Here is a 25,856-nt window from a genome sequence, read left to right as displayed (position 1 = left end):
AGTACTAGAAATGATTAAAAAAAAAAGGAGAAAAAGAGTTGAATTACGTCATAGAAATCAAAACTTTATTAGTTTTTAGGGCTGAACTGGATGGGACCGATCACGAAATGTGAAGAAACGCAGGCTTCAGTTATAAATAAGCACTTTACTGTATGTTTAAAGAATTCAAATAAACCGATAACTACCAAAGTATTAAGGGGCGTCATTAGTTCTTATTTCGGAGGGCTTAAGCCTCTTCAAACAGTTTCAAAAGACCCGACCCTCAGAAGAAAAAAAAACTATATTAAAGGTTAGGGAAAAAATTATTTTGTATTTTTCGTTTTATTTTAATGCATTGTAGGAAGTGTTCCAATCATCCGATTTGAGCCTAGTATGCCTCGTTCTGTTATATAACTTGTTACCTACAAGAGCCCAACTTCAGTAGCCCCTTGTCATAGAAGCCCTTGCCCCTATTGGCAAAAGACAGAGACAGGTGGTAATCTGTACAAGCAAATTGTACAATTTTTAATTTTTCGACTTGAAATACATCATTTAATTATAAAATTATTCATTTTAATTATCAGCTCTACACTGATACTATAATTTCATTTTGATCACAAAAAATTAGATGGTTATAATGGATATTTATGTAATATAATGGTAGGTATTTGAAGTTTATAATGTCCCAAAGAATAGTTAAATTTTAATAATCAATTATTGTATAATCATCATCCCATGTACTGTCAACCCTTCATTTAAAAGTATTCATCTCACTTTTTGTTTGCCATCATAATCATATATTCTGGGCTCAGTAATTGTCCTTCTTCTCCATTCCAGCGAGAGATTACCCTACATGTTTACAATTTTTTACTGTATATTCACAAAAGGATAATTGATAAGTGAGCTAAAGTCTACCTAGTCAAACATCTTCCTCCATTATCGTCTTTTTTTGCAACTAAAGAACTTTCTGTTGCTTTTACTCCAGGAAAAACACGAGTATTGTATAGGTCTATTCTTTTTTGTATATTTAATCTCCTCTGGAAGTTAATTTTTGGATCTACTTTTGAATTAATTTGGTTCTAGTTATATTTATGGATAGCAATACTCTCCCATGTGATGTCTAATATACCAAACGTAATTTTTATATTGCAGCTCCTAACTTTGAGATTTCGACTAGAATTCCATGAACCGATACGCATAGTAGCTGTTTTGCTCATATTTAACTCCAAACTGGAGCTCTTCTTAATTTTTCCATAGAAATTGAATATAATTTCTAGTCTCTTTATTAATTGAGCCTCTGAATTTGCTTCCACTATCATAGTAATATCATCTACAAATATGCCGTTGAGATGTTTATCCCCCTCAAAATATACCCCAAACCTGCTATACTTTTTTGATATCTCTATTAAAGCTCCTCAATCGAAGCAATAAAAAGAAATGGAACCGATGGACATTTCTATCTACAGCTTTTATTAATTTAACTTGTGTTCTCCATTCCATCTTTAGAAATTGTTGACGTCCCAATATATAGCAGTGCCCAAACTGGATTAAACCCCGTTATGGTAGCAACACCATGACTACTCCTCTAAGAATTTGCCAATGAGAAATTGAATCGAAAGCTTGATAAAAATCAACAGCTAATACTCTACTAAATTGATCTCTTTTCCTTACATAACCAAAAACTGGCAGAACATTGCGAGAAACATACTATATTTTCCTGCACTTTAAAACATTTTTATTCAAAATTTGTTCCATTTGACGAGTTAATACTCCTGAGATAATTTTATAGGATTAGTTGAAAGCTTGAATAGGCCTCCAGTTATGAAAACCTGTTCCTTTTTTTTTTTTTTTTTTTTTTTTGTATGAGACCAATCCTTCAAGTTGTCTGCGTTTTTGGTATTTTCCTGAATCTCTCCATGAAGTATCCAATTGTTTGTAGATAAAGTGAAACCTCATGCAAAATTTCAGCCTCCTAGGTTCAACAGTCTGGGAACCCATAAAGGACAATACAAACTCTATTTCATATATATATATATATTTACAGGTATTACACTTTCGGAGCTACGGCTCTACACTACAGTCAAAGAGAATATATAGAGATACAATTTTTTTTATTGAGGAGGTTATTATGGACTCATAGGGTTAATTTGAAGAATATACACTCAGCTTGTTTTTACATGAATGAATAAATGTGAAGAAACCCAGGATTAATGAAATTGCAATAATATAAAATCGACACCAATGCAACGTAGGTGAATAAAAAAACCATTTATATACATTGTTCATTCAATTATTAAATACATGTTACTAATATGTAATTGAAGAAATAACCAATGTCCAGTATGCGTTTACCTTAGCCAAAAATTTGAAAAAAAAAAGTTATATGACAACAGCAAAGTCATCTAACAATAATAAAGAAACCTTAAAGGCCCTGACTTTGTATTCAATAACTATTAGATTTAATTGAGCATAGTAAATGTCCATTAATTATATGTATTAATTTTTTTTTTTTTTTTAATCTCTATAAAAGTAGATTTTTTAATATATTTTATCCTTTCAATTACTTATCCAGTTAAAAAAGAAATAGAGTTAAGTAAAAATTAAAAAAATAAGGAAAATGTTATTTAAAATTACATGTAGAAACTAAAATATAATTATTTAAAAAAATCCTCAGCATGTAGTAATTTATTGGAATAAATTAAACTTACTCCATAGAGTTTTAGAAAAAATAACTTTTAAATCTTTTATGTAATAACATAAATACATATGGGACATTAACAATTCTAACCATTTTGAAAATAAGAAGTTGAGAAGTGAAAACTGTCGAAATCCTCATGAGAATTCATTTTTTTCTGAGGAAACGTTTGTTACCTTGATGATATTAATGATTATATGAATAACTTCTCAATATTTAAAGAAATTCAAACGTTTTAGCGAACAAGGAGTAGTGTATGAGATGTATTCCAAAAATAAGATGACTCTTCAAATTTCACATTTGATATGATCGATTTTTATGATAGTCAACTTGCCCCGAACATATTTTTACTGTTTCAGCTATATGATATGTTTAGTTTCTTTTGTGAAAGGCATAATGGTTAAAAGTATTTTACTTGTTCGGCGTTTTTTTAAATTGAAAATATTATATCAAAGAATTTGCATAAAATTTTGGTTAACAAATGAAATTAAGTGCTCCAAAACAATTGAAATGTTGACGGTGACATACGGTAAAACTGTTCTGAGTAACAATAAAAAAGTGTACAAATGTTACAAACTCTTCCATGATGGCCGTGAATATTTGCCAAAGACAATCCTCGCTCAAGACGCCCAAGCACGTCAACAACAGTTGAAAGCCTTGAATAAGTGAAAAAAATTATTATCAGAGAAGTTGCTGAGGATATGAACATATCGATTAGCTTGTGCCATATTTTTTTCCCCAAGCGTTTTGTGCATGAAACGAGTGTCAAATAAGTTTGTTCCAAAACTCCTTAAACTTTGACCAAAAAGAATCATTGCATTTTTGGCTGAAAAAACATTAAAATCATGCCTCAGCCACCATATTCACCGGATTTGCCCCCATGTGAGTTTTTCTTGTTCCCAAAAATGAAAAGAACTATGAAAGGACGGAGATTTGCAACACTTGGGGAGATAAAGACTGCATCGCTAGAATAGCTTTACCGAAAAGTGCTCATAGGAAGTGCTTGGAGGATTGGAAAATATTTGGCACATGTATATTGTATCTGAGGGTGGATTACTTTGAAGGGAACAACACAAGTATTGAGGAATAAATATATATTTTTTCTAAAAATACGAAGTACAGAATAAAAAGATATATTAGCAACCTTGATAGACAACATATCAGGATCATGAGGGATGCACAAACATGTCCTGCCATATGTAAAAATAAAAGAATCCAAAAATATACCTGGTAATCCTGATAATTTTAAGTCTGTTTGGGAGGGAACAGCTTGGCTCACATGAAGTTTCATTAGATCTGCTGTAAGGAGCTATAAGAGGAATTAAATATACTAAATCCCACTCTGTATGTAGCAAATGCAATGGAGCAGTCCTCAATTCTACTCCAAGTCCAACAAGGACTGATTCATGCAACTTCTGCGCAAACTTTAATTCTTACTTCCCGTCTCTTATGAGCATCGGCAGAGATTCAGACTATATGAAACGGAGTTATGTTAAAAAAAAAGTGAGAATAAATTATGATAATCATAACAATTTGTAGAATTTTTAAAAGGAGAGGAACTTAGAAACCATGAAGTTTCCCCACTCCACTCCGTATCTAGCAATGGTATACGTCTCAACTACGGCGAAGTCAATCCTCTATTCTACTCCAAGTCCAACAAATACTTACACTTATACCTCCACAATAAATCATCATTGCAATTCTTCGTCTTTCACGCACGAGTAGTGATTTAATATGTATTGTTCCTCTTTAAAATAAAGGAATAATTATGAGAGCTTTCGTAAATAAAAAATATAATAGGGTAGAATTTACAAGAAAGCCGTATCTTCAAATTGCATTTGAGCACAATCATTAGTTATTATTTTAGACTAAGACGTTTTCCCTATAAGAATTGAATCTCTATGATTACAGTTTTGTAAAATAAATAATCTCTTCGGATTGCCAAATAGAAAAAGCCGAGTCTACCATTCAGGACATATTTTATACAACTCTACAGATAACCATAAGTAATATGGTGCTTGATAGTTTCTTATACATTTGCATGTTCAAAAAGAGAAAAATAATAAATAGGAGCACTAATATCTTGTAGATTAAAAGTTTATACTTTATTTAAAATGTATGTTGACGAAAATTTCGATAATTTTTAAATAGATAGTAGTGATCTCTACAGGGTTGATCATATCTGGTGGAAACCATAATTGAAATTTTAAAGCATCCGAAATATAATCATCGGTTTTGTGACCCAAGATTTCATATTTAAGTTTCAACTCAATTAAAAAAACAAAAACACATGTGAGAACGAGTAAAAAAGAACAACAAAAAAGCAACATGTATCTCATGGCCATATTCGTGGAGCTAGTGTCAGCTTCAGTAAGGCATGTCTTCAGAACAATAAATCCAACTGAATATTGATATTGGGTGTTGTGGCCAGCGTAGGCGAAGTCTTCCCTCCGATTTTTGTGGAGAGGAAGGAGCGGCTCAATGCAAATGATTAAATCAAACTTTTCAATAATAAAATGCTACCTTGGCCCAGAGAAAAGTAGACAAAGCTCTGTATCATTGCACTGCTAAAACGAAGGCCTTCCTGAGAGACAATCTTCTGGACTTTTGGAACCTCAACATGTGACCACCCTCCTCTCCAAACGCAATCCCCTTTGACTTGTATATCTAGGTGCGTCTGGAGGAGAGGGTGTGTGTTTCTCATCACAGGATTGACTAGCCTCTAGAGGCCTCCATAAAGAAGGAGTGAACCAGCTCGAGTTTGACTACATATCCAACGTCTACAAGGGATTTAGGTCATATACTAAGGAAATAATTAGAGTTGACATCTCACATATTGAATAAAAATTGTAGCAAACGTTATTTTCAAATTATTTTCTAAAGTAAGTTCCCTCACTAAACCTCTCGTTTAAATTTGACTCTCGGAAAATTGAAAATAATGAAATATGTACCGCTAGTAGTTATTGAATATATGACAAGCCGGTATGCTAAATAATAAATGCAAAAAGGACATGGTTACCATGAGAGTTTGAATAATAATGGGGGGATAAACAGCGTAGTTGTCTTAACGTTTCATTAGATTAGATCCAATTAGCTATTAGAGGGTGGTAATAAACACATTCCCACTCTGGTTCTATGAAGCACATAGATGTTTCAACACACCTCTAGTAAAAAGTGTTAAAGCAGGTTACCACAACGACAATTGTAAATAAATTCCACGTTTTTTAGAAGAGTAACTAAAGTCACGAAGTTTCGTTAACCATATTCGTTGACCCATTGATTGTGTAAATACACAATGATATAACTAGCCAAAATGGTACTTTTATACAAAATTAAGCCCAAATAAAATAAATTAAAGTATGCTACTTTTATCAATGGAGTATCCACATATGTAGCCTGTCAACAAACAAGCAAGTATTCTTTGTATTCTTCGACAAAATCAATCGTTACAATAAGAAAATTACAAATTAATTGATTTTATTTAAAAGGGCTCATATCCGGGTTAACATAAGTATCTTATATCAACCAAAGGGTTTAAACTACAGACAAAACTCTTTGGTATCTTAATTCATCCAATAAATATGAATACAAAGCCTAAATTGACTCAAATTTGTTCATGACGTATTTGTATGTACACTATACTTCAACTAATACTAATATCATAAATTACAGATTAATTGAAGGTGACACCATTTTGTGGGCTCATAGTTGGTATTTTTAATATATAAAATATACACATTTCCAATAAATATTGATAAAGATTCATAAAATTGATTTAAGAATAATAAAATACTTATTACTTTAATTGAATACTACGTTATACTTTTAATACACAATGACATTTGAATTAAATCAAAGTATTTTCTTCTAAAAATCCATAAAATTAGCCTCATTTGGACAATATTTTCAAATAGATAAAAGCTATGTTTTTTTGTAATTTTATTAGGGCTAAATAATGAAGTGCCTCATTTCTTATCAATTCCGTGAAATATAATTAACTTTATGTAGACGGGCATTTTGCCGTACAAATTTCAGATATTATATAAGAAACAGCTACTGGTTGTATGAAAAGAACAGCTTTTAATTGTATTTAATTTTAAAAATTGTTGTTTATTTGAGAAATGTTATAATTAAATTCATAATAATTAAATGTATTAAATTAAATCCTATTGGACGTTCATCCCCCCCTCTCAGTTGAAATAGAAAAAAGGATTAGAAATAAAAAACTACCTCATAGGCTCTGAATACGTAACTCTCTACATCTGCAGATGGGAAAACTATCAGCAAATCCTTAGATGGGTCAAACGGTATGAATCGGTAAATTCTCCATCAATTCAATAATTTGATGGATAAAATATCTGATTATACTATGTATAATAGTATAACAATAATCACGAACTAACCTTATTCTGCCATAATAGGGTTGTTCTATTAGATTAAGTAAATATATTTTTCTTAATTTTTATTAATGAATGGTTTTTTGTCTTCGTTATATAAAAACATGACATTATAAAATAGAAACAATAGAAAGTATATTCAATAATATATGTATAATCAAATCAATAATGAATATATAGCTATGGCGTAGGTCTAACCATTGTTTAAAAAATCTTTTTTTTTCTAAAATGGAAAATGGAGTTATGCACTTACGTAAAGGTGCAAAATTAAAAATTGCAATGTTTGCATTCCTATGTAAAATAATACAATTTGTGACCTGTCAACCCAAAAGTAACCTAGAATGATTTTTTTTTTAAACTGAATGTGAATTTCATTTGTATTCTTTGATGAGTTTATAAATACAAATAATTTGTTAAAGGACGTGCAAGTTGTACTTTAACTAAAGAAAAAAATTGTCCAATTAAAAGAATAACAAATGGATGGATTTTTCTTGATAGGGCCCATATTGGGGTAATATAAGAAAGGCTATATCAAAACAAAACTCTTAACTAGACTGGCATTTCAAAAAGAGAAGCCCCAACTCCCTCATCTGAATTTAAAAAGGGCTTTCAAAAAATACGAGCTAGAGAACAGAAACAAAAAGTGTCGGGAGGGCCATCAAATATTAGAGTGGGGACACAAAACTAGAAATAGATAGCATCACTTATTTACCAAAAAAGTGATCTTTATGGAATGAAGAAATCAAAACTTAAAACCAATTTGTGATTCTGTTTAAATACTCTTTTTAACAGTAATTTTTAAATATATGTATGTTCTTCTTCACAAGCAAGAACTGCCTCGACACACCGGCGATAAAATTGGCAGCTTCAACCATGAAGGGCTTGTCCCTGGACGTGTTACTAGACTGTCATGATGGCAGCCCTGAACGAATCCAAATTTGTATGAGTAATGCAACGGAAAGTCTTCTTCAACACACCCCAAACTGCAAAGTACAGGGGGTTAATGTCATGGGTGGAAGAGGGGCACATAAAGACAGGTCAGTCATATTATTGCGGCAGAAGTTTTGGTTTCTTCTTGGCTGTAAGGACTTTAATTGACTTATTGATGTTTTACGGAGTCCAGATTGAAATGAAAACAGTTTGTAATGCCTTCCCAGCATTGACACCGGCACTAAGAAGATCACACACGCGTTGATATTTGTTGCTGTTGCTCTGACAACTTTAGACTTTGAGACACGAAATAAAAAAAACTTGTTCATATCTGGTTAGCTGTTGTTTGTTTGTGTAATAAATATGATAACTTAAATCATAAAAGGGATAAAATCCTAAATATATGCTACTGAATGTTTTGGGTCCCCACTCTTAATGAAATCACCACACTATGATCTGAGGTATGGTGATGGACATATCAGCAACAATCATGAGTAGGATCACAAAAGTAGACTTTGAATTTACAGCAAGAGAGGGCTTTGTCAAAACAAAGAAGAAAAGGGCTGGCCAGATCAAAATGTCTCATCAACGTAATGAAAGAAAGTGATTATTAATTCTGAAGAGAAGTTATTAAGGGTTTACAAAATCTGCTCCAGCTGGACAGATGGCTATATAAAGACTAAGAAGCCAAATGAGGTACCTGACAAAATAAAATTCAAACATTAAGTTTTAATCATGGTGTTTGGGAGATATTCATGTTTAAATTTCTTGTGGAAAGACATTTCGACCAAATATTTTTTTTTGCTTCCATTTTGACCATGTCCTCGATAGAAAAACTGAAAACTAAAAAGGCAATTACTTCTAGGTACGTCTTTATCAAGCAATAACAAACCCTGTTTCACCTTCCTTGGGCACTCATGAAATTCAATCAGATTATAAAAAAATAACAGAATGATATTTTTTTATATCATAATTTCTTTATATTGGCTGTAATTGTCTAATTATGAAGCTACCAAAAGCACTCCATTTCATGAAAGGGGACCAGCAATCTTCTCTTTATAAGCATCCATTCATTCTCGAGGTAGTGGCCAACATGTACAATGAGTTTCTCATCAAGGGCTGTGCAATATTCAGGGCTAAATGGGGAACTTTGATCAAAGCTGGAGGTTGTGTGTGCAAGTGATATACTTCACTATAATGGGTTCCTACATGTAAGAGCAAAAGATTTTTGAATTGCAAAATAAGTTATTGAAAATATATTACAATATACAACGTCTTAAATTTACTTTGTATACCTCATTCTACAGTAATATAAATATTTCGAAAGTACTGGAATATAGTCATAATTTATTGAAGATTACAATACTGGTATTCTAGAAGGTCTGTGACCTTCATATCGGCTTTATTGAATATTTCTTCCCCTTTAATTATCTTTCAATCTTAGGATGTCACTTATATATTAAAAGAATATTAAAATAAAATGTTCAGGTACTCAATAAAATGTTTTTTGATTCGCTAAACGTGCATCACTGGGTTCTTGACTTAGTATATTGATGTTATTAAAATATCTTTTTTAGAATTTTAAAGTTTCCCAAAAATATTCAGTTCACCGATCAAAGAGTTAAATTATTTACTTTTACGAGGTGGTTCATTGAAATCTGAACACTTGCCAATTCAATATTTAATTTGGGTTTAGTGGTTGGAATTAGTTCAAACTTCGATATTTTAATGTAAAAACAATTAGTTACAAAAAAATGGCCTGAAAAAGTGTTACAGAAAAAAGCCCAGCCCAATACCCTCAAGTACATAAGGGCCCATGAAAGAGATTTTGGTGTTTCACATCTGACTGTCCATAGAGCTATAGAAAAATTTCGGTGGAAGGAGCTTTGTAAGGGTAGAGGGGCCACTTTTGACACCAGCAATGAAAAAACCCATGTCCTTCGTTGCAAGACTCTTTTGAATCCATTTTTTTTTAGTTCTTTTGCACTCTTTTTTCGCACTTTCGCCCCCCCCGCCCACAGTGCTAAAGCAATCCCCCTAGACTGCACTTGTTTAGACACACCTGCTAATAGTATAAAAATTGTTAAAGTTCTATTGGTCATTAATAAATTATATATCTTGTTGAAGTTTAAAATTCAAAGTGTTCATATTTTAATGGACCACCCAGAAATATGTGTTGCTTTAAAATATGGAAAATGTTGAGATTGATGTTCGATGTATTTCTTATAAAACAATGGAATTAATACCGACTTAAAACCAACAGACATAAAACAGAAAATAAACGTATATAGAAAGTATATCACAGACTGTCTTTTGTCATAACTATGATGATGATTGATGATGCACGAGGCATGGCCAAGAAAAATAATAAATGAAAAGTAAAAATAAGTAACAGGGAAAGAAAATAAAAATAGATAATCATATAATCAACTTAAGAATTGGAAAGGTTGTCCAAACCTTTTTATATATTTAGTGGCTATAACATTTCATCTAGTCTGCTTCTCAAAATTTGGCTTTATGTTGAACATTCTTTTTATAACGTGGTTACTGAACTGCGTAAAAAAGAAACCCCAAAAATAAAAATATATTGCATTACATTACAAACAGTTTAACACTTAAAATAATTACGTCATATATATTTTGAATATTTTTTTAAATATTTCATTCATTTTGCATTGGTAAATATCATTTAAAAATTCTAAACAATACTTGTATGAATATAAGACATGTATAATGAACTCTTATACTTTATATAAAACAAAAAGTAATGACCTTAAAATTTTAAGAATAATTCTCATGTAGGTTTTATGAGTATGAGACATAGACGGATTAATATTTTATTAGCACTCTTCTTTTGGGCTACGAAGAAGAGGCTGCTTAATTCTTGGGCACGTAACAAACTCATAGTCTTGCAGACGCTTCCCTGAGCATCAAGGAAACCTCCATATATCCCAAAATACAACCCACCTTACAAGTTGTACTGGTGAAGCACTGGGCCAAAATGCAGTTTGAACTCTACTGTCGCTGTGTTTCTAGGCACCAAGGAAACCTTCTAATATGCTATAATACACTCCAGCGCACGGGCTGTGCAGGTGAACTTCTGGGCCAAGGCAAGTTAAATTGCTCCACTGCTGATTCTTGACCATCAGAAAACTCTCCTAATATCCATAAATGTACCACGGCTCTCAGGTTATAAAGGTGAAGTGCTGGGCCGAAAAATAGTTAAAACTCTAACACCTTTGTGTTTTTAGAGGTCAAGAACCCGTTCTAATATTTTTTTGATACACCCCAGCCCACGGATTCTGAAGGTGGCTCCAGAAGGAGTACATTAAGGTCATGGAGTGGGCTAACTAGTCTCATGGCTTCAATCTTTATCAGTTGGCCAACTTACAAAACATAGCAAGGGTTAAATACTTAGTTCCTTTACTGAGTCAGCATAAAAACTATCTTGAACAAAAATCAAGTAAAGAAAAAATCCACCGGTCCGTATTAAATAAAATCTAATTCATATTTTTATTGTAACAATCAGTTTTGGCTAATTTCTATGCAATTTGCAAAGCTTACAAAGGGTGAATCAAAATAATTTGGAAGTGCAAAAATAAATAAGGAAATTTTTATTTAATTTTGTTCCTGATTGTTTTTAAATTAGCATAATGCATATTTCGAATAATTTCTACAGAAATGCTAAAAATATAGTGCTTACTTCAACTTTTACATCCAAATTACAACTTCATTATGCATAGTTACAAAATTTCCCTGACAATTATCCATTTCTGTATAACTTGTTAGTTGTGAAACTCCTATTTGACAAAAAGTAAGAGCATTTAAAATGAAAACATATTTTAATGACGTTGAAACGATACTGAGGCTAAAAAGAAGCAAGGTGAATAATCAGGAGTGAAAAGAGCCCTGCTGAAAAGATCCACTCCAAAAAAGAAGCGTAGTAATTCATAATAATTAATTTTTGTTATGCAAAGATAACGTGAAGAGTGATTTTTGTTTTATACGTTTGGGTAATGAAGTAATACCTTGATAAACTTTTATATTAATAAGAACGTTGATACAAATTTGAGGGCGATATTTTCAGGTTACAAAGACTCATATACAAATATAGGAAACTACATATATCATGATACTATATTACAAACATGAATATTTACTAAATATTTTTGGTCAGCTAATTCTCTACTATTAGTCTTACCTCTCATTAATGTAATAAACGTTTCTCGTTTATTACGAATTATAATTTATTATATTGCTGTGAACAATTGGAAAAAATAGTATGTATCTCTACGGCCGATAGGGGTCTCTTTCCATTCATTATTAGAGTAGGGGAAAATGTGGTATCATTCGTAAATCTTTGATTACTTTCAGAGTGACTTTTATAACAGTTTAAATGAATGCATACTTTTATTACAAAAGAACTTTTCAAAAATAGGTAGATAAAAGTATATTTTATACATAAAAAACATTTATAAATAAATAACAAAACAGTTTAAGAAAAGGGACCCAAAAAGGTTTTATTTATGAGCAAACTCAAATGGTCTATAATTTACTTTTAAAAATAAATAACTAAGTCACCATATTTTGTCGTCAGAAAAATGAGTTGTTTTTTGGAAAATTTCAGGAAAAAATATTTCGTAAATTTTTTTATTTCATAGGATCTGAGTTATCATTTTAAAAAGTTACAGCCCCCCTTTGTCCTCTAGGTTTGAAACCACAACTACATTATTTCCAATTGGCATTGAAAAATAGTTAAGTTGAGTGTAAATCAATTTCTACCTCTATGGATATTTTTCAAATACCTAATGCTATAAATATATTTTTTATTTTTTTTCTAAATAGCGTTATGAATAAACAAAGTGTCCATCATAACCTCATAGCCTTACCCATCCAAACCTCAGAAGGTCTACGAGTATCTACTGAGTGCTGAATAACCCTTATATCCTTTGGGGAGGCTCCAGCCTTGAGTGGAAATGCAGATACGTCCCTACCTGAGGATATAACGGAGTGACGACGCGTAGAGCCTTTACGTCCAGTACGGTTGAGTGGAACAATGAGACCAGCTCTACTTTGACTTGTTCGATACACAGGACCTGAAAAATTATGATAAATACAATTAATTGGAATGTTATGTAATTATATATAGAGGTATTTATCTTCTTTATGATACTTTTCACAAAAAAAAAAGAAGCAAATTACGTTAATTTAATTTCACTGGGGTAGGAGCATTGTTTACTTATTGGTAGTTTTTTGTGGTGCCATCTTGGATTTGTTATTGTGTATTAGTAGTTTATTGCTTATTGGCTATTACGACAAAATTAGTATATGTATTTGTGCCATCTTGTGAATCTATGTGTAAGTATTTTAAATCTCCTCAATCCCTATTGGGCCTTCTTGCAACTCTCTCTCTCTATCTATCTCACTCCCTTTGTTTATTTCAAAAAGCTAGTCACCAGAACTAGCTTTTTAAAATAAACAAATATTCGGTGTATTTTATAAGATTTGGATGCTTACATTAATTTATACCATTCAAGAGCCTTCGTTTAAAAACTCGTTTTATTTCCAACTCAAATTTGAAAAAGAGTTGCCGCAGACATTCTTCTATAACACACCTCAAACTACTAAGTATAGGGGGATTAAGTGCCGCCTAGAAGAGGGCCACAAGGAGGTAAAAATAAATTAATAGAGGGATCCACCTCCGAGCCACACAAACAACAATTTTCTATATCCTTCTCTTACAATGAAATATTCGTAAATAATAAATTTCTAATATTGACTCTTAAATGGGTTTTTGAAGAGTTTGCTCGAGCCCTCTACAACATTTTATGAGCAAGACATTGGAGCCTCTCTTGACTAAGTTAGTTTGCTAGGGTATCCTTTATAAGGATTCCATTGATAGAATAAAATATTCGTTTCAAAGGCACAATGTCTAAATAATATTTCAAATTGTCAAGCTTACCATATTGAGTATCAGTTTGTTATTTTAACATAACTGATGATGAATCACTATTTATTAGATAAATAACTCTTCACGTAAGTAAAAGTGTACTTATATAAAATGATATAAAAGTCCACAGAGCTGTTAGTAACAGAACCCGAAAGAGAGAGAGAAAAATGTCGTATCAGAAGTTTGTTTATATATATGCCATTCTCTTTACCCGGTGTCATTTGTAAATACTACCCAATGCATTTTAAATGAATATATATGGTATTTATACGTACATACAATAAGAACTAATTTTGAGCCAAGAAATCGTTCTCAGAATATTAATTTTCATACGAGGATCAAAGAAATAGATAATATCACAACTATCAGATTCTAAAAGTACAACCTTACCTAATTTATCTTTTTATAACAGCAGTAGTGTTGTGTCAAGTAGAAAAATCTTCGATTCGGTTAGAACACAAATAGAGTTGTTAATTTTTTGACAAGAATCAAATAGGAATGGGCTGATATCAAGTCTAGGACACTTTACCGACTGGGCTCATTGCCAAATGACCATTATGTATGTCGAACGGACACTTTGTCCAAAAAAAATAATAAATATATATTTTATGATGATTATATTATTATTTATCAATTAGACTACTCCAATTATAAACAGATGTTCATTATAAAGTCAGAAACGATCTTGAGATTAAGAAATGCCGATCAGACCTTAACCAGTTACAGAGGAGCTCCTACACATTCGATAAAAACGATTGATCTGTTCATATTGTCCATTGAATCCTATTCATTTATTGGTGGACTCCTATAATTCTAAAATCATATTTTCTCTTTCTAATTTATTTGTTGGGAGGTTGTCATGATTTTTGGAACAAGGGTTCTAAAAGCGGTCTGTGACAACTTTTCATGGATATTAATAAATAAATTAAACATTTATTAATCAATCGACACTTAATCATTGGAGTTAGTGGCAAAATATTTATCTTTTAACATTGGAGTAACATGACTAAGAATCATACCGAGGTGTCCATTAATTTTAAACACTTTTAATTTTATACTTCAACAAGATAAAATTTACTCATTAACAATAGAATTTCAACAAAATTAATAATAGTAATGTGTGTGCCTAAAATTCTTAATCATTAACATAGCCCCTCTAGAGGCAATGATAGCTTACAGCCGGCCTTAAAAGAACTTGAACCCACTGCAGATGTAGTACTTCGTCATGGCGCCCCAGTGCTGGCTGACAGTAGCTTTGAGGGTCTAGGTGTTTGGATGACAGACACTGAAGACCTTCTCCTAGACATGTCCTCAAAAGGTGTACTCGAGAGGGTTAGCATCAGGGCTGTAGGGGGGCAAAAGTGTCAAAAAAAGAGTTCAAAAGAACTGAAAGGAGTCTTGCAACGAAGGAGATGAGTTTCTTTTATTGCTAGTGTCAAAAGTAACCTCTACGCCCTCATAAGGCACTCTTTCGTCACATCATGGATTTTATCAATGACTTATGGAGTAGTAACCACAACCAGGCGTGCAGAACGTTCAGCGTCACTTGTGCCCATATGGGCACTCTGAAAATTTTTAAACCAATTATTAACTGTTCGGTTGCTTGTGGCGGTTTGTCTTTCATAAAGTAATGTTTAATCAACATACAAAATTTTTTTTTTACCTGTTTTGAAAAAAAAAAAAAAAAAAAAAATCAACTCCCATTAGAAGAAATGGCGAACAGAAAGAAATGGACAAATCTGGCTTAAACATGGTTTGTGTTCTTCCAAGAGATGCTAAGAACTAAGCATAATCTCAATACACACCAGTATTACCTTCTCTTGGACTTTGCACGAACTTTTTGTACGACTCTCGTATCTGTATATATATGTATGAAAAAAAAAATCAAGAATCAAAACATTATGTAATTTTTGTAATGTAAAAAATAAGCAAACATATTGTTTATTTCCTCAAAATTTTACTAATTTTTAACCATCACTAATATAGGCATAATGAATAATATTGACTGCATAGTTTCTGTCGTATTTGAATCTAAATTTAGTGAATCATAAATGATAAAAAGTTCATCTTTATGTAAAGTTTAAACATTTGCTTATTTTCACATTATTTTTTTTTTCATTCCCACGATATTTTCATCAATTTATAAGTCTTTTCAAAAAAATAATAAGTTTCTAGAAATAATTATTCATATACATACTTTATGGGGAAAAAATCATACAAAAGTAATTTTTATTACTTAAATTTTTTTTTTCTTTACATTACCATTTTAAACATTATTTGAATTACTCATAGCTCTAAAACCACTTTTAACATATTTTTGAAAGGTTAGTGCCACTAAAATTTTAATCAAGAGAACGAAAAAAGTCGACTTGAAAAAGACAAAAATGCTTCCCTGAAATAACACAATCTCCTTTGTGTAAGACACAATACTTATAGAAAATGTAAAGAAATTATATTTCACAAGGCATCGTCAAATTAAGAAAATTTAATTCATAACTACAACCCAGATACAATTTCAATCAATATATCCCCCTTTTCCTTAATAAGCAGCTCCAGCCTGGTGCAGAATTTTGCACAGCAGTTCTTTACAATGCTTAGTTCTAAGGGGTCATCACTCAAGCAGTAATGACGATGGTCCACAGTTAATCCTTCTTGGGGGTTCAGACTCTTATTAGCTTCCCTTGAGGTTCCTGGAAATACTTAAGTCCAGGAGGGAACAATCGGGGCAGCGGGGAGGCCAAGAGTTTGCTTTTCAAGCTTTTTAAGGAGGTCCTTGCACCGGGTGACACGTTTAACTCAATCCATTGGTTTCAAGCATTTACAAAGAAATCTCTTGAAGGCACTAAGGTTTAATCTTGCTTCACCAAGCAGTGCATGATGGTCTGGCTGATTTCAACTTCACGAGAAATATAATTGACCGTCATCTTTAGCCTTGGTCTGACCTTGTGGAATCTTTTGGTCTGCCTCTTGGGGTAACCAGGTACACAGTAGAACGATTTCATCCCAGCACATTAAAGATATCTGTAGGTGATTTTTCATGCACGGTTAACTCTATAATTGCAGTTCTGCATTGCTCCATGGTTTTGGTGAATGCACTTTTATTTCTCGGTTGACTTATTGTATGCAATTGTCTAAAAAATTGTAAAGAAAAAAATTGCAAAGTTATAATTGCTTAGCTTCAACGGTTTTCTTTCCCATCAAAAAGTAGTGTAAAATTAAAACAAAACTGTTTTGTAAATCACAAAAGTAACGCCTCAATTGGCACAATCACTCACAAACTTAAATACAGATCATATTGAAATTTTGAGAGCTGTCTTTTCAAGGTTGGTACAAACCAAAAATGAAGTGAATTAAAATATAAATTGTGCCATATATGTGTTCAGATCCAGACTTTTCATTCCATGTTTATCGTAAAGAAAAACTGACAAGAGACTAAAAAAACTACTTTTCTTCTGTAATAATCTTTATTAGAATATATTTATATATAACAATGTTTAAATATGTAACAAGGAGTCAAAAATATTGTATAAAAGATTTATAATTATAATCGTGGAATGTATATTCTATAAAGTTTTTAAATCATAACACAAAAAAACGATATCCGTATGATACTAACAAAGGTGCACCATTCAAATAAGTACTGCATTTTAGCCGCAGGGGCCTGTATGATGTATTATTATGCTTTAAAAAAATTATAACTAGAACTTCAATATTTGTCAGTAGATCTAAATTTTCAAGTTCCACTAATTCTTAAGTATCTTGTACACCTAGTACAAAGATTTAGGAATGGTGTACCATTTACTCCTCCTTATCAACAAGATTATCGAATCTTTTGTACTATATATGTACCTATTACTATCTTTATATTTGCTTAATTTATACTCAAACAAGAAACATTTAATAAAAAGATTATTTTGAGATTTCTTTATTTTATTTTTTCCACGTAGCAACTAAATCCCAGATAATTAATCTCCTTCCAAAATTACATTAAATCAATTATCTCTTTATCTTTAAAGCGATATGCATCTTTTAAGGATGAAACATACGAAATCTGTTCATTATATGATGTGTAAACAAAAAGAAAAGAAAAGAAAATCCCTTTGTATCTGTTCATGTACGAGGTTGTTCTGAAAAAAAAGGTAGTCGCATTCATTTAGTTTTTAATGACAGTTACCTACCAAAGTTTCACCCATTTTGTATAAAATATATATGAGTAAAATTTTGTGTATGCGGACTTTGCACCATCATTTATTAAAGATAAATTTTGGGGAGCTGAATTTTCCATAAAATTGTCATACAGCATTTGAAGTATATAATCACATCTTTACATGTGACCAATATTCTATAAAATATGGTTTGTTATACAAAAATACAAAAAAACTTTTTCCCCAAACCAGATATTTATATATTAGCCTGATCCAAAATGATATAGACAGACTGTTTGAAGGGGAAGGAGAAAGTTAACAACAAAATTCTACCAGTATCGATTTTCTCATGAACTTTATGGTGAGATCATTTCATAGTTATTAGAGACTAAATAGTCAATGTCTACATACAAAAAATATGAAAAAATTGTATAAATATTCTATTACTAGAAAAAAAACAAAATAGTAATTGCAAATGAACACTTTTGATTTGTTTTTAAATAAAAAATTTTTAATGAAATTTAAAACAATCCAATATTACTTATTAACATAAAAAAATATATTTCTAATGTTAACTCCTTCCTTGTTCTCGGCCTCAAACTACCTTGGTGCTCATTTTTTTTTTTTTTTTTTTTTTTTTGTAAAATTAGTTCTTAATAAATGTTTATTGTCATATGTTTTTATTACATAATTTTTTTGATTTATTCAACTAAAACAAAGTTATACAGGTTTTTTCTCAAAAAAGGTCAACAAGTTTAAAGTCAACCAAATTTTCACATTTTCTTGTTAATCTAAGTGAAAAAACAATTTTGCCAATTTTTGATAGTAATCAATAGCCGCTTACTAGCTGTGATTCGCAGAGGAACAGACAGAATAGGCACATTTAATTTAAATAGTTTTATATTTCTTTTAGAGACGTAAAATTGATCTATCACAAACTTTTTATAGAAGGTTAACTCAAAAAATATGTTAATTTTACAAACAAGATAGTTTGTGTAATATACAGATGATATTAAAACAAGGTCACGTTTTTTCCAAAAATATAAAAATTTCAAACTTTATGAATATTTTTGGAAATTTTTCAAACTTTCAAAATATCGTATATTTTTTGAGCTCTCAATTTGTTTTACTTTTTCACATTTTTTTGGCACCCTAATGTTTATCCCGCATTGACCAATCTCATCTTAGAAAAGGGCCACAACTACCAAATTTTGAACTCATGACCCGAGATTAAAATAAAGATTAGATTTTGGACTAGACATAAAGTCAAATTTTTTACCTTCCCTAGTTTTTTCCCCTTCTTTTTGAACCTTTTAACCCTTTAAGTAATTATTTATGATTAAGTACCTTCAAAAATAGAAGGATTTACTTATTTAAATTATATACATAAATAAAAATTCTTCGTAATTTCAACATAAATATTTGGTTATTATTATTAAATACGCTTTGAACTATTATTTTTATGTGTCATAGAAAACTTTTCAGGGGTAACTTTTGGTTTATATAATTACTAATTGGTTAATTAGAAAAAAAACACATCTAAAAGGGTCTTTTTTACATTCAAGGAACTTAAAAATAAAATATGAGAATATTTAGTTTGAAAGTTCAGAGTATAAACAAACGTATTTCAGATATATTTTGTTGTATAAGAAAGAAGTCAACAAAATTTTAAAACAAATTTGAATTCTGTACTCAATGATTGAACAATATTGATTTAAATATTTTTTGGAAGTCGACATTTATTGAGGTGAAGTGTTTCAATTGACAAATCTTTTTACAAAGAATTCTGAATTAGTATGCCCTAATTTCATTATGGGATTCAGGTCTAAAAAATATAGAAACCGTATGGAAATTGTTAAACTTTACATGGCTGATTAAACTCAGAAGCTGTTTGGATTTCTAGTCAAAATGCTTGAAAGACAATTTTAAAAGGAATACGGGATATCTATTCAACGAAAGAATTTTCATGGCTCCTGCTGAGCTGTTCAAATCTTCAAGTATGGTTAGTGCTTACTAGAAGAAAATGACCAATTAATGGAAAGTAATTGTCGACTCCGTTCTTTGTATGCTGGGCGTAGACGAACCATTAAACTTTAACCACAGGTTGAACACAAGAGATGAATTCACCACCTAAACATAGATTTCACTTCAAAATAGAATGCTAAATAACGGAGGTACTATTTATTCTCCATGTCGTAAGAAGTAAAAACTCTTGCATACCTACTAGTCTGGACAGACTCCTTTTAAGATCTCACGAAGGGCTGGAGAGGTCCGATATGAATGGAAATGGAATTGCCTAATAGTTTGGATTTTTAATTTAATGGTTTAGTAGATTTTCGATTTACGTTAAGATCTTATTTTTATTCTTTTTTATTGTCATATTCATTTATTAATATTTATTTTGAAGTTGCTATGTGGTTTTTTGGAATATATATACAAATTAAATTAATATACAGAGAAAAAAGAAAATAATTTAATAAAATTAAATTAATATTTAATAAAGTTTTTATAGAAGGTCGTGCAGTACAATTGGAACAAACTTGGACCTCATCCAGATTCTGAACAAATGTATTTTGGATAATTATTTGGATTTACTTTATAACATATATGTCTAAATTCTCCAACGGAGTGACCAAATAAAGAAAAGTATTAATCTTCCCAGAGTTGGTAATAATAGGTTTACGGCCAAACCATGGTTATTGCATTAGTAGATCCTTTGAACCCTACTTAGGGTTGTTTAAAAATCCGTGCAAAGTCCGAGAGATGGCACTACTGGCGTGTTTATTTTTTGTGAGTAGTAATTCCCATGGAAGAACACACACCAACTTTCAGCCAGAGCAGTTTATTTATTTATGTTGGGAATTCGTTTGAATCGAGGAACTGGAGTAATTTTTAAAACAAGCAGAAAGAAATAGACCAATATGGTTAAAATTTGGTGTGCGTTATTCGAAAAAATGCTACAACTTAAAAATAACCTCCATACGCGCCAGTAATTCACTTTGCACGACTTTTCAAACGACTCTCCAGCATAGTTTTGAATAGAAATAAGATTTCCACTGTCTAGCCTAGACTTCCATTTTTCTCTGTGTTGCATGGATACATATTGAAAAAATTTCTTATAGAAAAAAATTAGGACGTGTAGTAAATTTTGAAAATATTCGTATTTTGTCATTTTATCCAATTTCAACGAGTCTTATTGGTCAATATTTGCATTTATATGTAATATTGAGTACAAACGCTCGCAACCATTTTTTTAATTTACTAACTAGCTAATTTTAAATTCTTGAAATTACAGGTCATCACATGAAGTCCATAATAACATGATTAATTGGCATCCGCAGGGTTAAGAATAAGGGGCCCCCCCAAAAAAAAGTAAGCAATTTTAAGGTTTCTACTAGATAATTTAATATTTGCATTAAATTTTATATTTCGAATTTGTTTTCCAAATATTTGTTTATTATATCTCGAAATTTTTCTCATATCAATTTCATATTGAAAAATCAATTTTTGAAAATATTTGCCAAAAAAAAGTAATTTTTTTAGTAGGTGTAGATTGTCAAAATTTGTGTCCAGAAAATATATATTTTTGAGAATAGGTGTGGATTTTTAAAATTTTGTTAAAAAAAAAAATTAAACTTCTTTGACCAGGTATGGTTTTTGCAAAAATTTCCACAAAAAAATTAAATTTTTATAATGAGCTGTAGATTTTTGAATTTTTTTCCCAAAAAATTCAATTTTTGAATTATTTTCCCAAAAGATTCAATTTTTGAAATTTTCTTCCCAAATATTTAATATTTGAATTTTTTTCGAAAAAATTTAACATTTCTTTCCAAAATATAATTCTGGAGATGCCCCTATGATGAGCGTTTTTCCATTTTGACAAATTACTAAAAATGCAAAAAATGGAAAATATATTTTATTATATACTATTAGTGAAACTTCGACTATGATGTACTTATAGAGGGTATAAAATAGGTCAATCCTATAAAAGATTTAAAAAAACTCCTTAAACTTAAAACAAAAATACTCAACAACCAAATTTATACGAAAAATATGAATTAAATTTATAATCAACGCACTATTCGAATTGAACTTTGAATTCAAAGATTTTTGAGAGAAGTATTTATTTTTTTAAATTTTGTAATTTGACTGTAGATTTTATAAATTTTGACACTCTTTAGTCATAATTAGGGAGATCATATTTTGATTTTCCAAAAAAAGGACATTATAATTAATATTTTTAATGATGATTCATGCTGAATTACACGTAATAATTTAATTATTAGTCAAGAATTTCAATGATTAAATTAAATTTATAAGCGATGTATTTATGCAATTAGTTACCACTTATACCAAGTATTGCAGAAAGAATCATCAAGAAACATATATATATATTATTATTTTGGCAAAGTGTCTTTAAGCAAAAAGATGTTCGGTCAAGTCTCCGCACACGTCCTTAGATATTATTATTCTTAAATGTCTATAACTTTATTATAGTTAGACGGAGGAGCCCTGCCCCATACTTATGGCCTAATTATATAAGGTTTTTTTAGTTTTGTTTTTAATGAAAACAAAGATTTTGTGAGACGATATGTATTTATATTAACATTGCTTCATAAATAAAGTCAATATTATAGTTCAAACAAGCCATGTAAATAAATAAAATGCTCTCATGAGAATGATAAAAAGAAAGTTGTAGATCAAAAAACCCCAAAAACAATCAAATCAACAAAGAAAGAAAAAATGTGAAAATTACATAAAAGCTTTATGATGACATTACTGAAGGTCCAATCTTTTTATGACATCTATATGTATGTAGGTGCTTAAAGTAAACGAATTCTGCCATTGACTCAAATAACAGTTGGATAAAAAAATTGTGTGTAATAACAAAAAACACCAAATTTGATAAGATATTTTATACATTATATATATGGTGCGTCAATCTAAAAGTAATATTAAACGCAACTTAAGAAAATGAGAAAATTCCAATAGGTGTTTACGTTCATACAGACTGTAGAAAATGTATTTAGACCTGCTTCTAAGTAATTATTAAAATACTCATAATTGATCTGGATGATGTTGTACATAGAAATTTTTGTTTATATTGTTTACTATAACAATGCACATCAATTATAAATATGGCCATCATCCACCTCAATGACAGCCATTTAAATGACCCCCTTGCACACATTGGCAACGTAGTCTTTTTTCATGATCCTATACTGCTGGTTAACGGAGGTCTTCAAGGCATCAATATTCGGGTGCCGGACTTTGCAGACCTTCTTCTCAATTTGACACCAAATGAAGTAATCTAGTGGATCCAGATCTGGGCTCTGAGGGGGCCAAAGGTTCTTGGAACAGAAGTTCATGTTGCTACCCATCCAGTATTGTACTATATTAGCTGTATGGACCGGAGCCCCGTCCTGGTGAAATACGTATGTAACCTTGTTGTACTTTTTCTTGATCTTGGTGATCTATGGGACCATATTTTCCATAAACACCATCAAGTAGTCGGCCACGTGTATCTGGTATCCATTAGGAAACCTAATTGGAGGTACTTCTTCTCAAGTTGATGCCACAACCCCCAGCATCATCTCAGAGGACGGATGTTTGGTCTTGGTGACTGTCCTGATACTGTTGTCAGCCTTGCAAAGGATACAACACAATCATTTTGCTTGTTGTAGACGGAGTCAACGGTAAATGTCTTCTCATCAGAGAAAAAAATTTCCGGTTGCTTTTGTGCTTCAGATCATTCAAGAGTTGTTGACATCGTTAAAAAGACGGAGATCTTTTTGACATTTGGACAAGAGTGGATTCTCAATTCTTCAAAGCAACCTTTGTGCAGCCTTTCGGATGACCTTGCCCACAGTAGACCTATCTCCCCTCTTCTTCTTAGCGTACTCTGCCATATTCATCTTTTGTTGGCGGGTCCCATATATTTAATAATATTATCATTAAGCACGTGTGTCACCTCGCTAAAAAAATAACCTATTTATTTCGTTGTCTACTGTCCATTGCCTTTTCTGTCTTGATATATCATGGCTAAATCTTAATTTATTATTTTTGATAATTAAACAAAGTAATTAGATGCAACAATTATCCAAAATGACAGAATTGCAATGTCCTGTTGATACATATACCGTTTATATATTTATAAGCCATCGTACTATTTTATGAATAATTCTGAATATCATAGAGGAATACGAAGCTAAGCTTTTAATAAAATATTACAATGCAATATTATACAGTATCGAATAAAATCGATTTTGAAAAATATTCTGTAGGAATTTAATATTATGAAATAGAATTTTATGTGAAAAAAAATCATCATGGATGGATTTGTTCAATATATTTTTTTATAGTGACGTAAACAAGTCGAGTTATTTGGTAATAAAAAAAGCAAAAAGATCTCCCCTATCCTGGATACTAAATAAAAGCTATCTGTTTCACAAACGACACTCTCCACTGAAAACACCATCTACCTACCAAAACTAAAGAATGACCTTTTTAAGTATAGTTTCTATTACAGATATATTATTCTTTGACCACAAGCGATTTTCAGTAAATTCTTTTTTTGGGTGACACTTGCTTTCTTTTTTTTCCTCTGCAATGACACGTTTTTTTATGTTTTTGTCTTTTATATTTTAATATCTGTATTAGAAATTAATCACTATTATTAAGAAGAATAATTTTTATACTTTAAAAAATAATACGACCTTTATAAGTTTTTTTTATTGCTGCTGGTCGAAATAAATCAATTAAAGAATAGAATAATTAGAGTCATTTTTATTGTAGACAATTTTCTCTGTATAAAAAAAAAAGATCTTCAAATTTTCGAAAGACAATATTTCTATGGCAATCTTCCTAGAACCGACATCAAGGCAGTAAAAATCATGTTTGGATTTAAATAACAGAGCAAAACGAATAGATTTTCCAAGTGTATTGAAAAAATCAACAACATACATCACTTGTATAAATCTTTGCAATTTAAAATTAAATTGCTCCAAAACTAACAACAGGGAATAATAATATATATTTTAACATTATGTTATGATTGAAAAAAGAAAGAAAAAAGAAAAAATGAAGAAACAATTGGGTCATTTTAACATCATTATGGTAAATGAGAGTTAAAGATACACTATTTCATCCAAGACAATTAAATAGTAGTATTTATAGAAAAGTTTACCGAATAACAACAAATATTAAACATATCAATTTATAAAAGCTTTAAATATATTTAAAATAGCAATAACTTTGTTTTTATACAGTCCATATAATCGGTTGAAATAATTAAAAATAATTTTGAGGTCAATTTTGTTTTGTATATATGGTATGTGGAGGATCAACACAATAGCAAAATTGAGTGTAAATTAAATTTGTATTCTTTGACAAATAATTATTGTCAATTTCTAGTAAGAAAATATTTTTATTACCCCTTTAATAGCACCACAAATAGCACTTGGACAATAAAGATATATTATCTAATATAACGGGTGGGACAAAAGTCCCGCTACCATTTTGATTGATTGTGATCATGTTTATGGGACGTTTAGCTCAGTTTTGCTTTAACCATTGTGTTGTGTAGATGCCCAAATTTAACCATGGATATACATACGTCACAAGAACGAGCAGAAATAAAGACAATATTTATTGAAAGTAATTGTTCCATTATTGCCACTCAGCAGAAATTTCGTCAAAAATATCCTAATCGTACAGTGCCTCACAAAACCAGAATTTATTGTTTACATGCGAATTTTCGA

At 30.7% G+C, this 25,856-nt stretch overlaps 1 protein-coding gene across 1 annotated transcript in view; it reads right to left on the bottom strand.

The window, feature by feature from the left end:
• Positions 1 to 12,820: 12,820 nt before the first annotated feature.
• LOC121124464 (uncharacterized) overlaps positions 12,821 to 25,856 on the bottom strand; it is a 108,909-nt gene continuing 95,873 nt past the window's right edge. The window contains exon 3 of the mRNA XM_040719618.2: positions 12,821 to 13,097. Within this exon, the coding sequence (XP_040575552.1) occupies positions 12,871 to 13,097 (227 nt within the window). The 3' untranslated portion in view covers positions 12,821 to 12,870. The remainder of the gene's footprint in view (positions 13,098 to 25,856) is intronic.

Source organism: Lepeophtheirus salmonis, chromosome 9 (assembly GCF_016086655.4).
Source record: "Lepeophtheirus salmonis chromosome 9, UVic_Lsal_1.4, whole genome shotgun sequence".
In the NCBI taxonomy this organism is placed as follows: Eukaryota; Metazoa; Arthropoda; class Copepoda; order Siphonostomatoida; family Caligidae; genus Lepeophtheirus; species Lepeophtheirus salmonis.
This window is presented reverse-complemented; position numbering and strand designations above follow the sequence as displayed.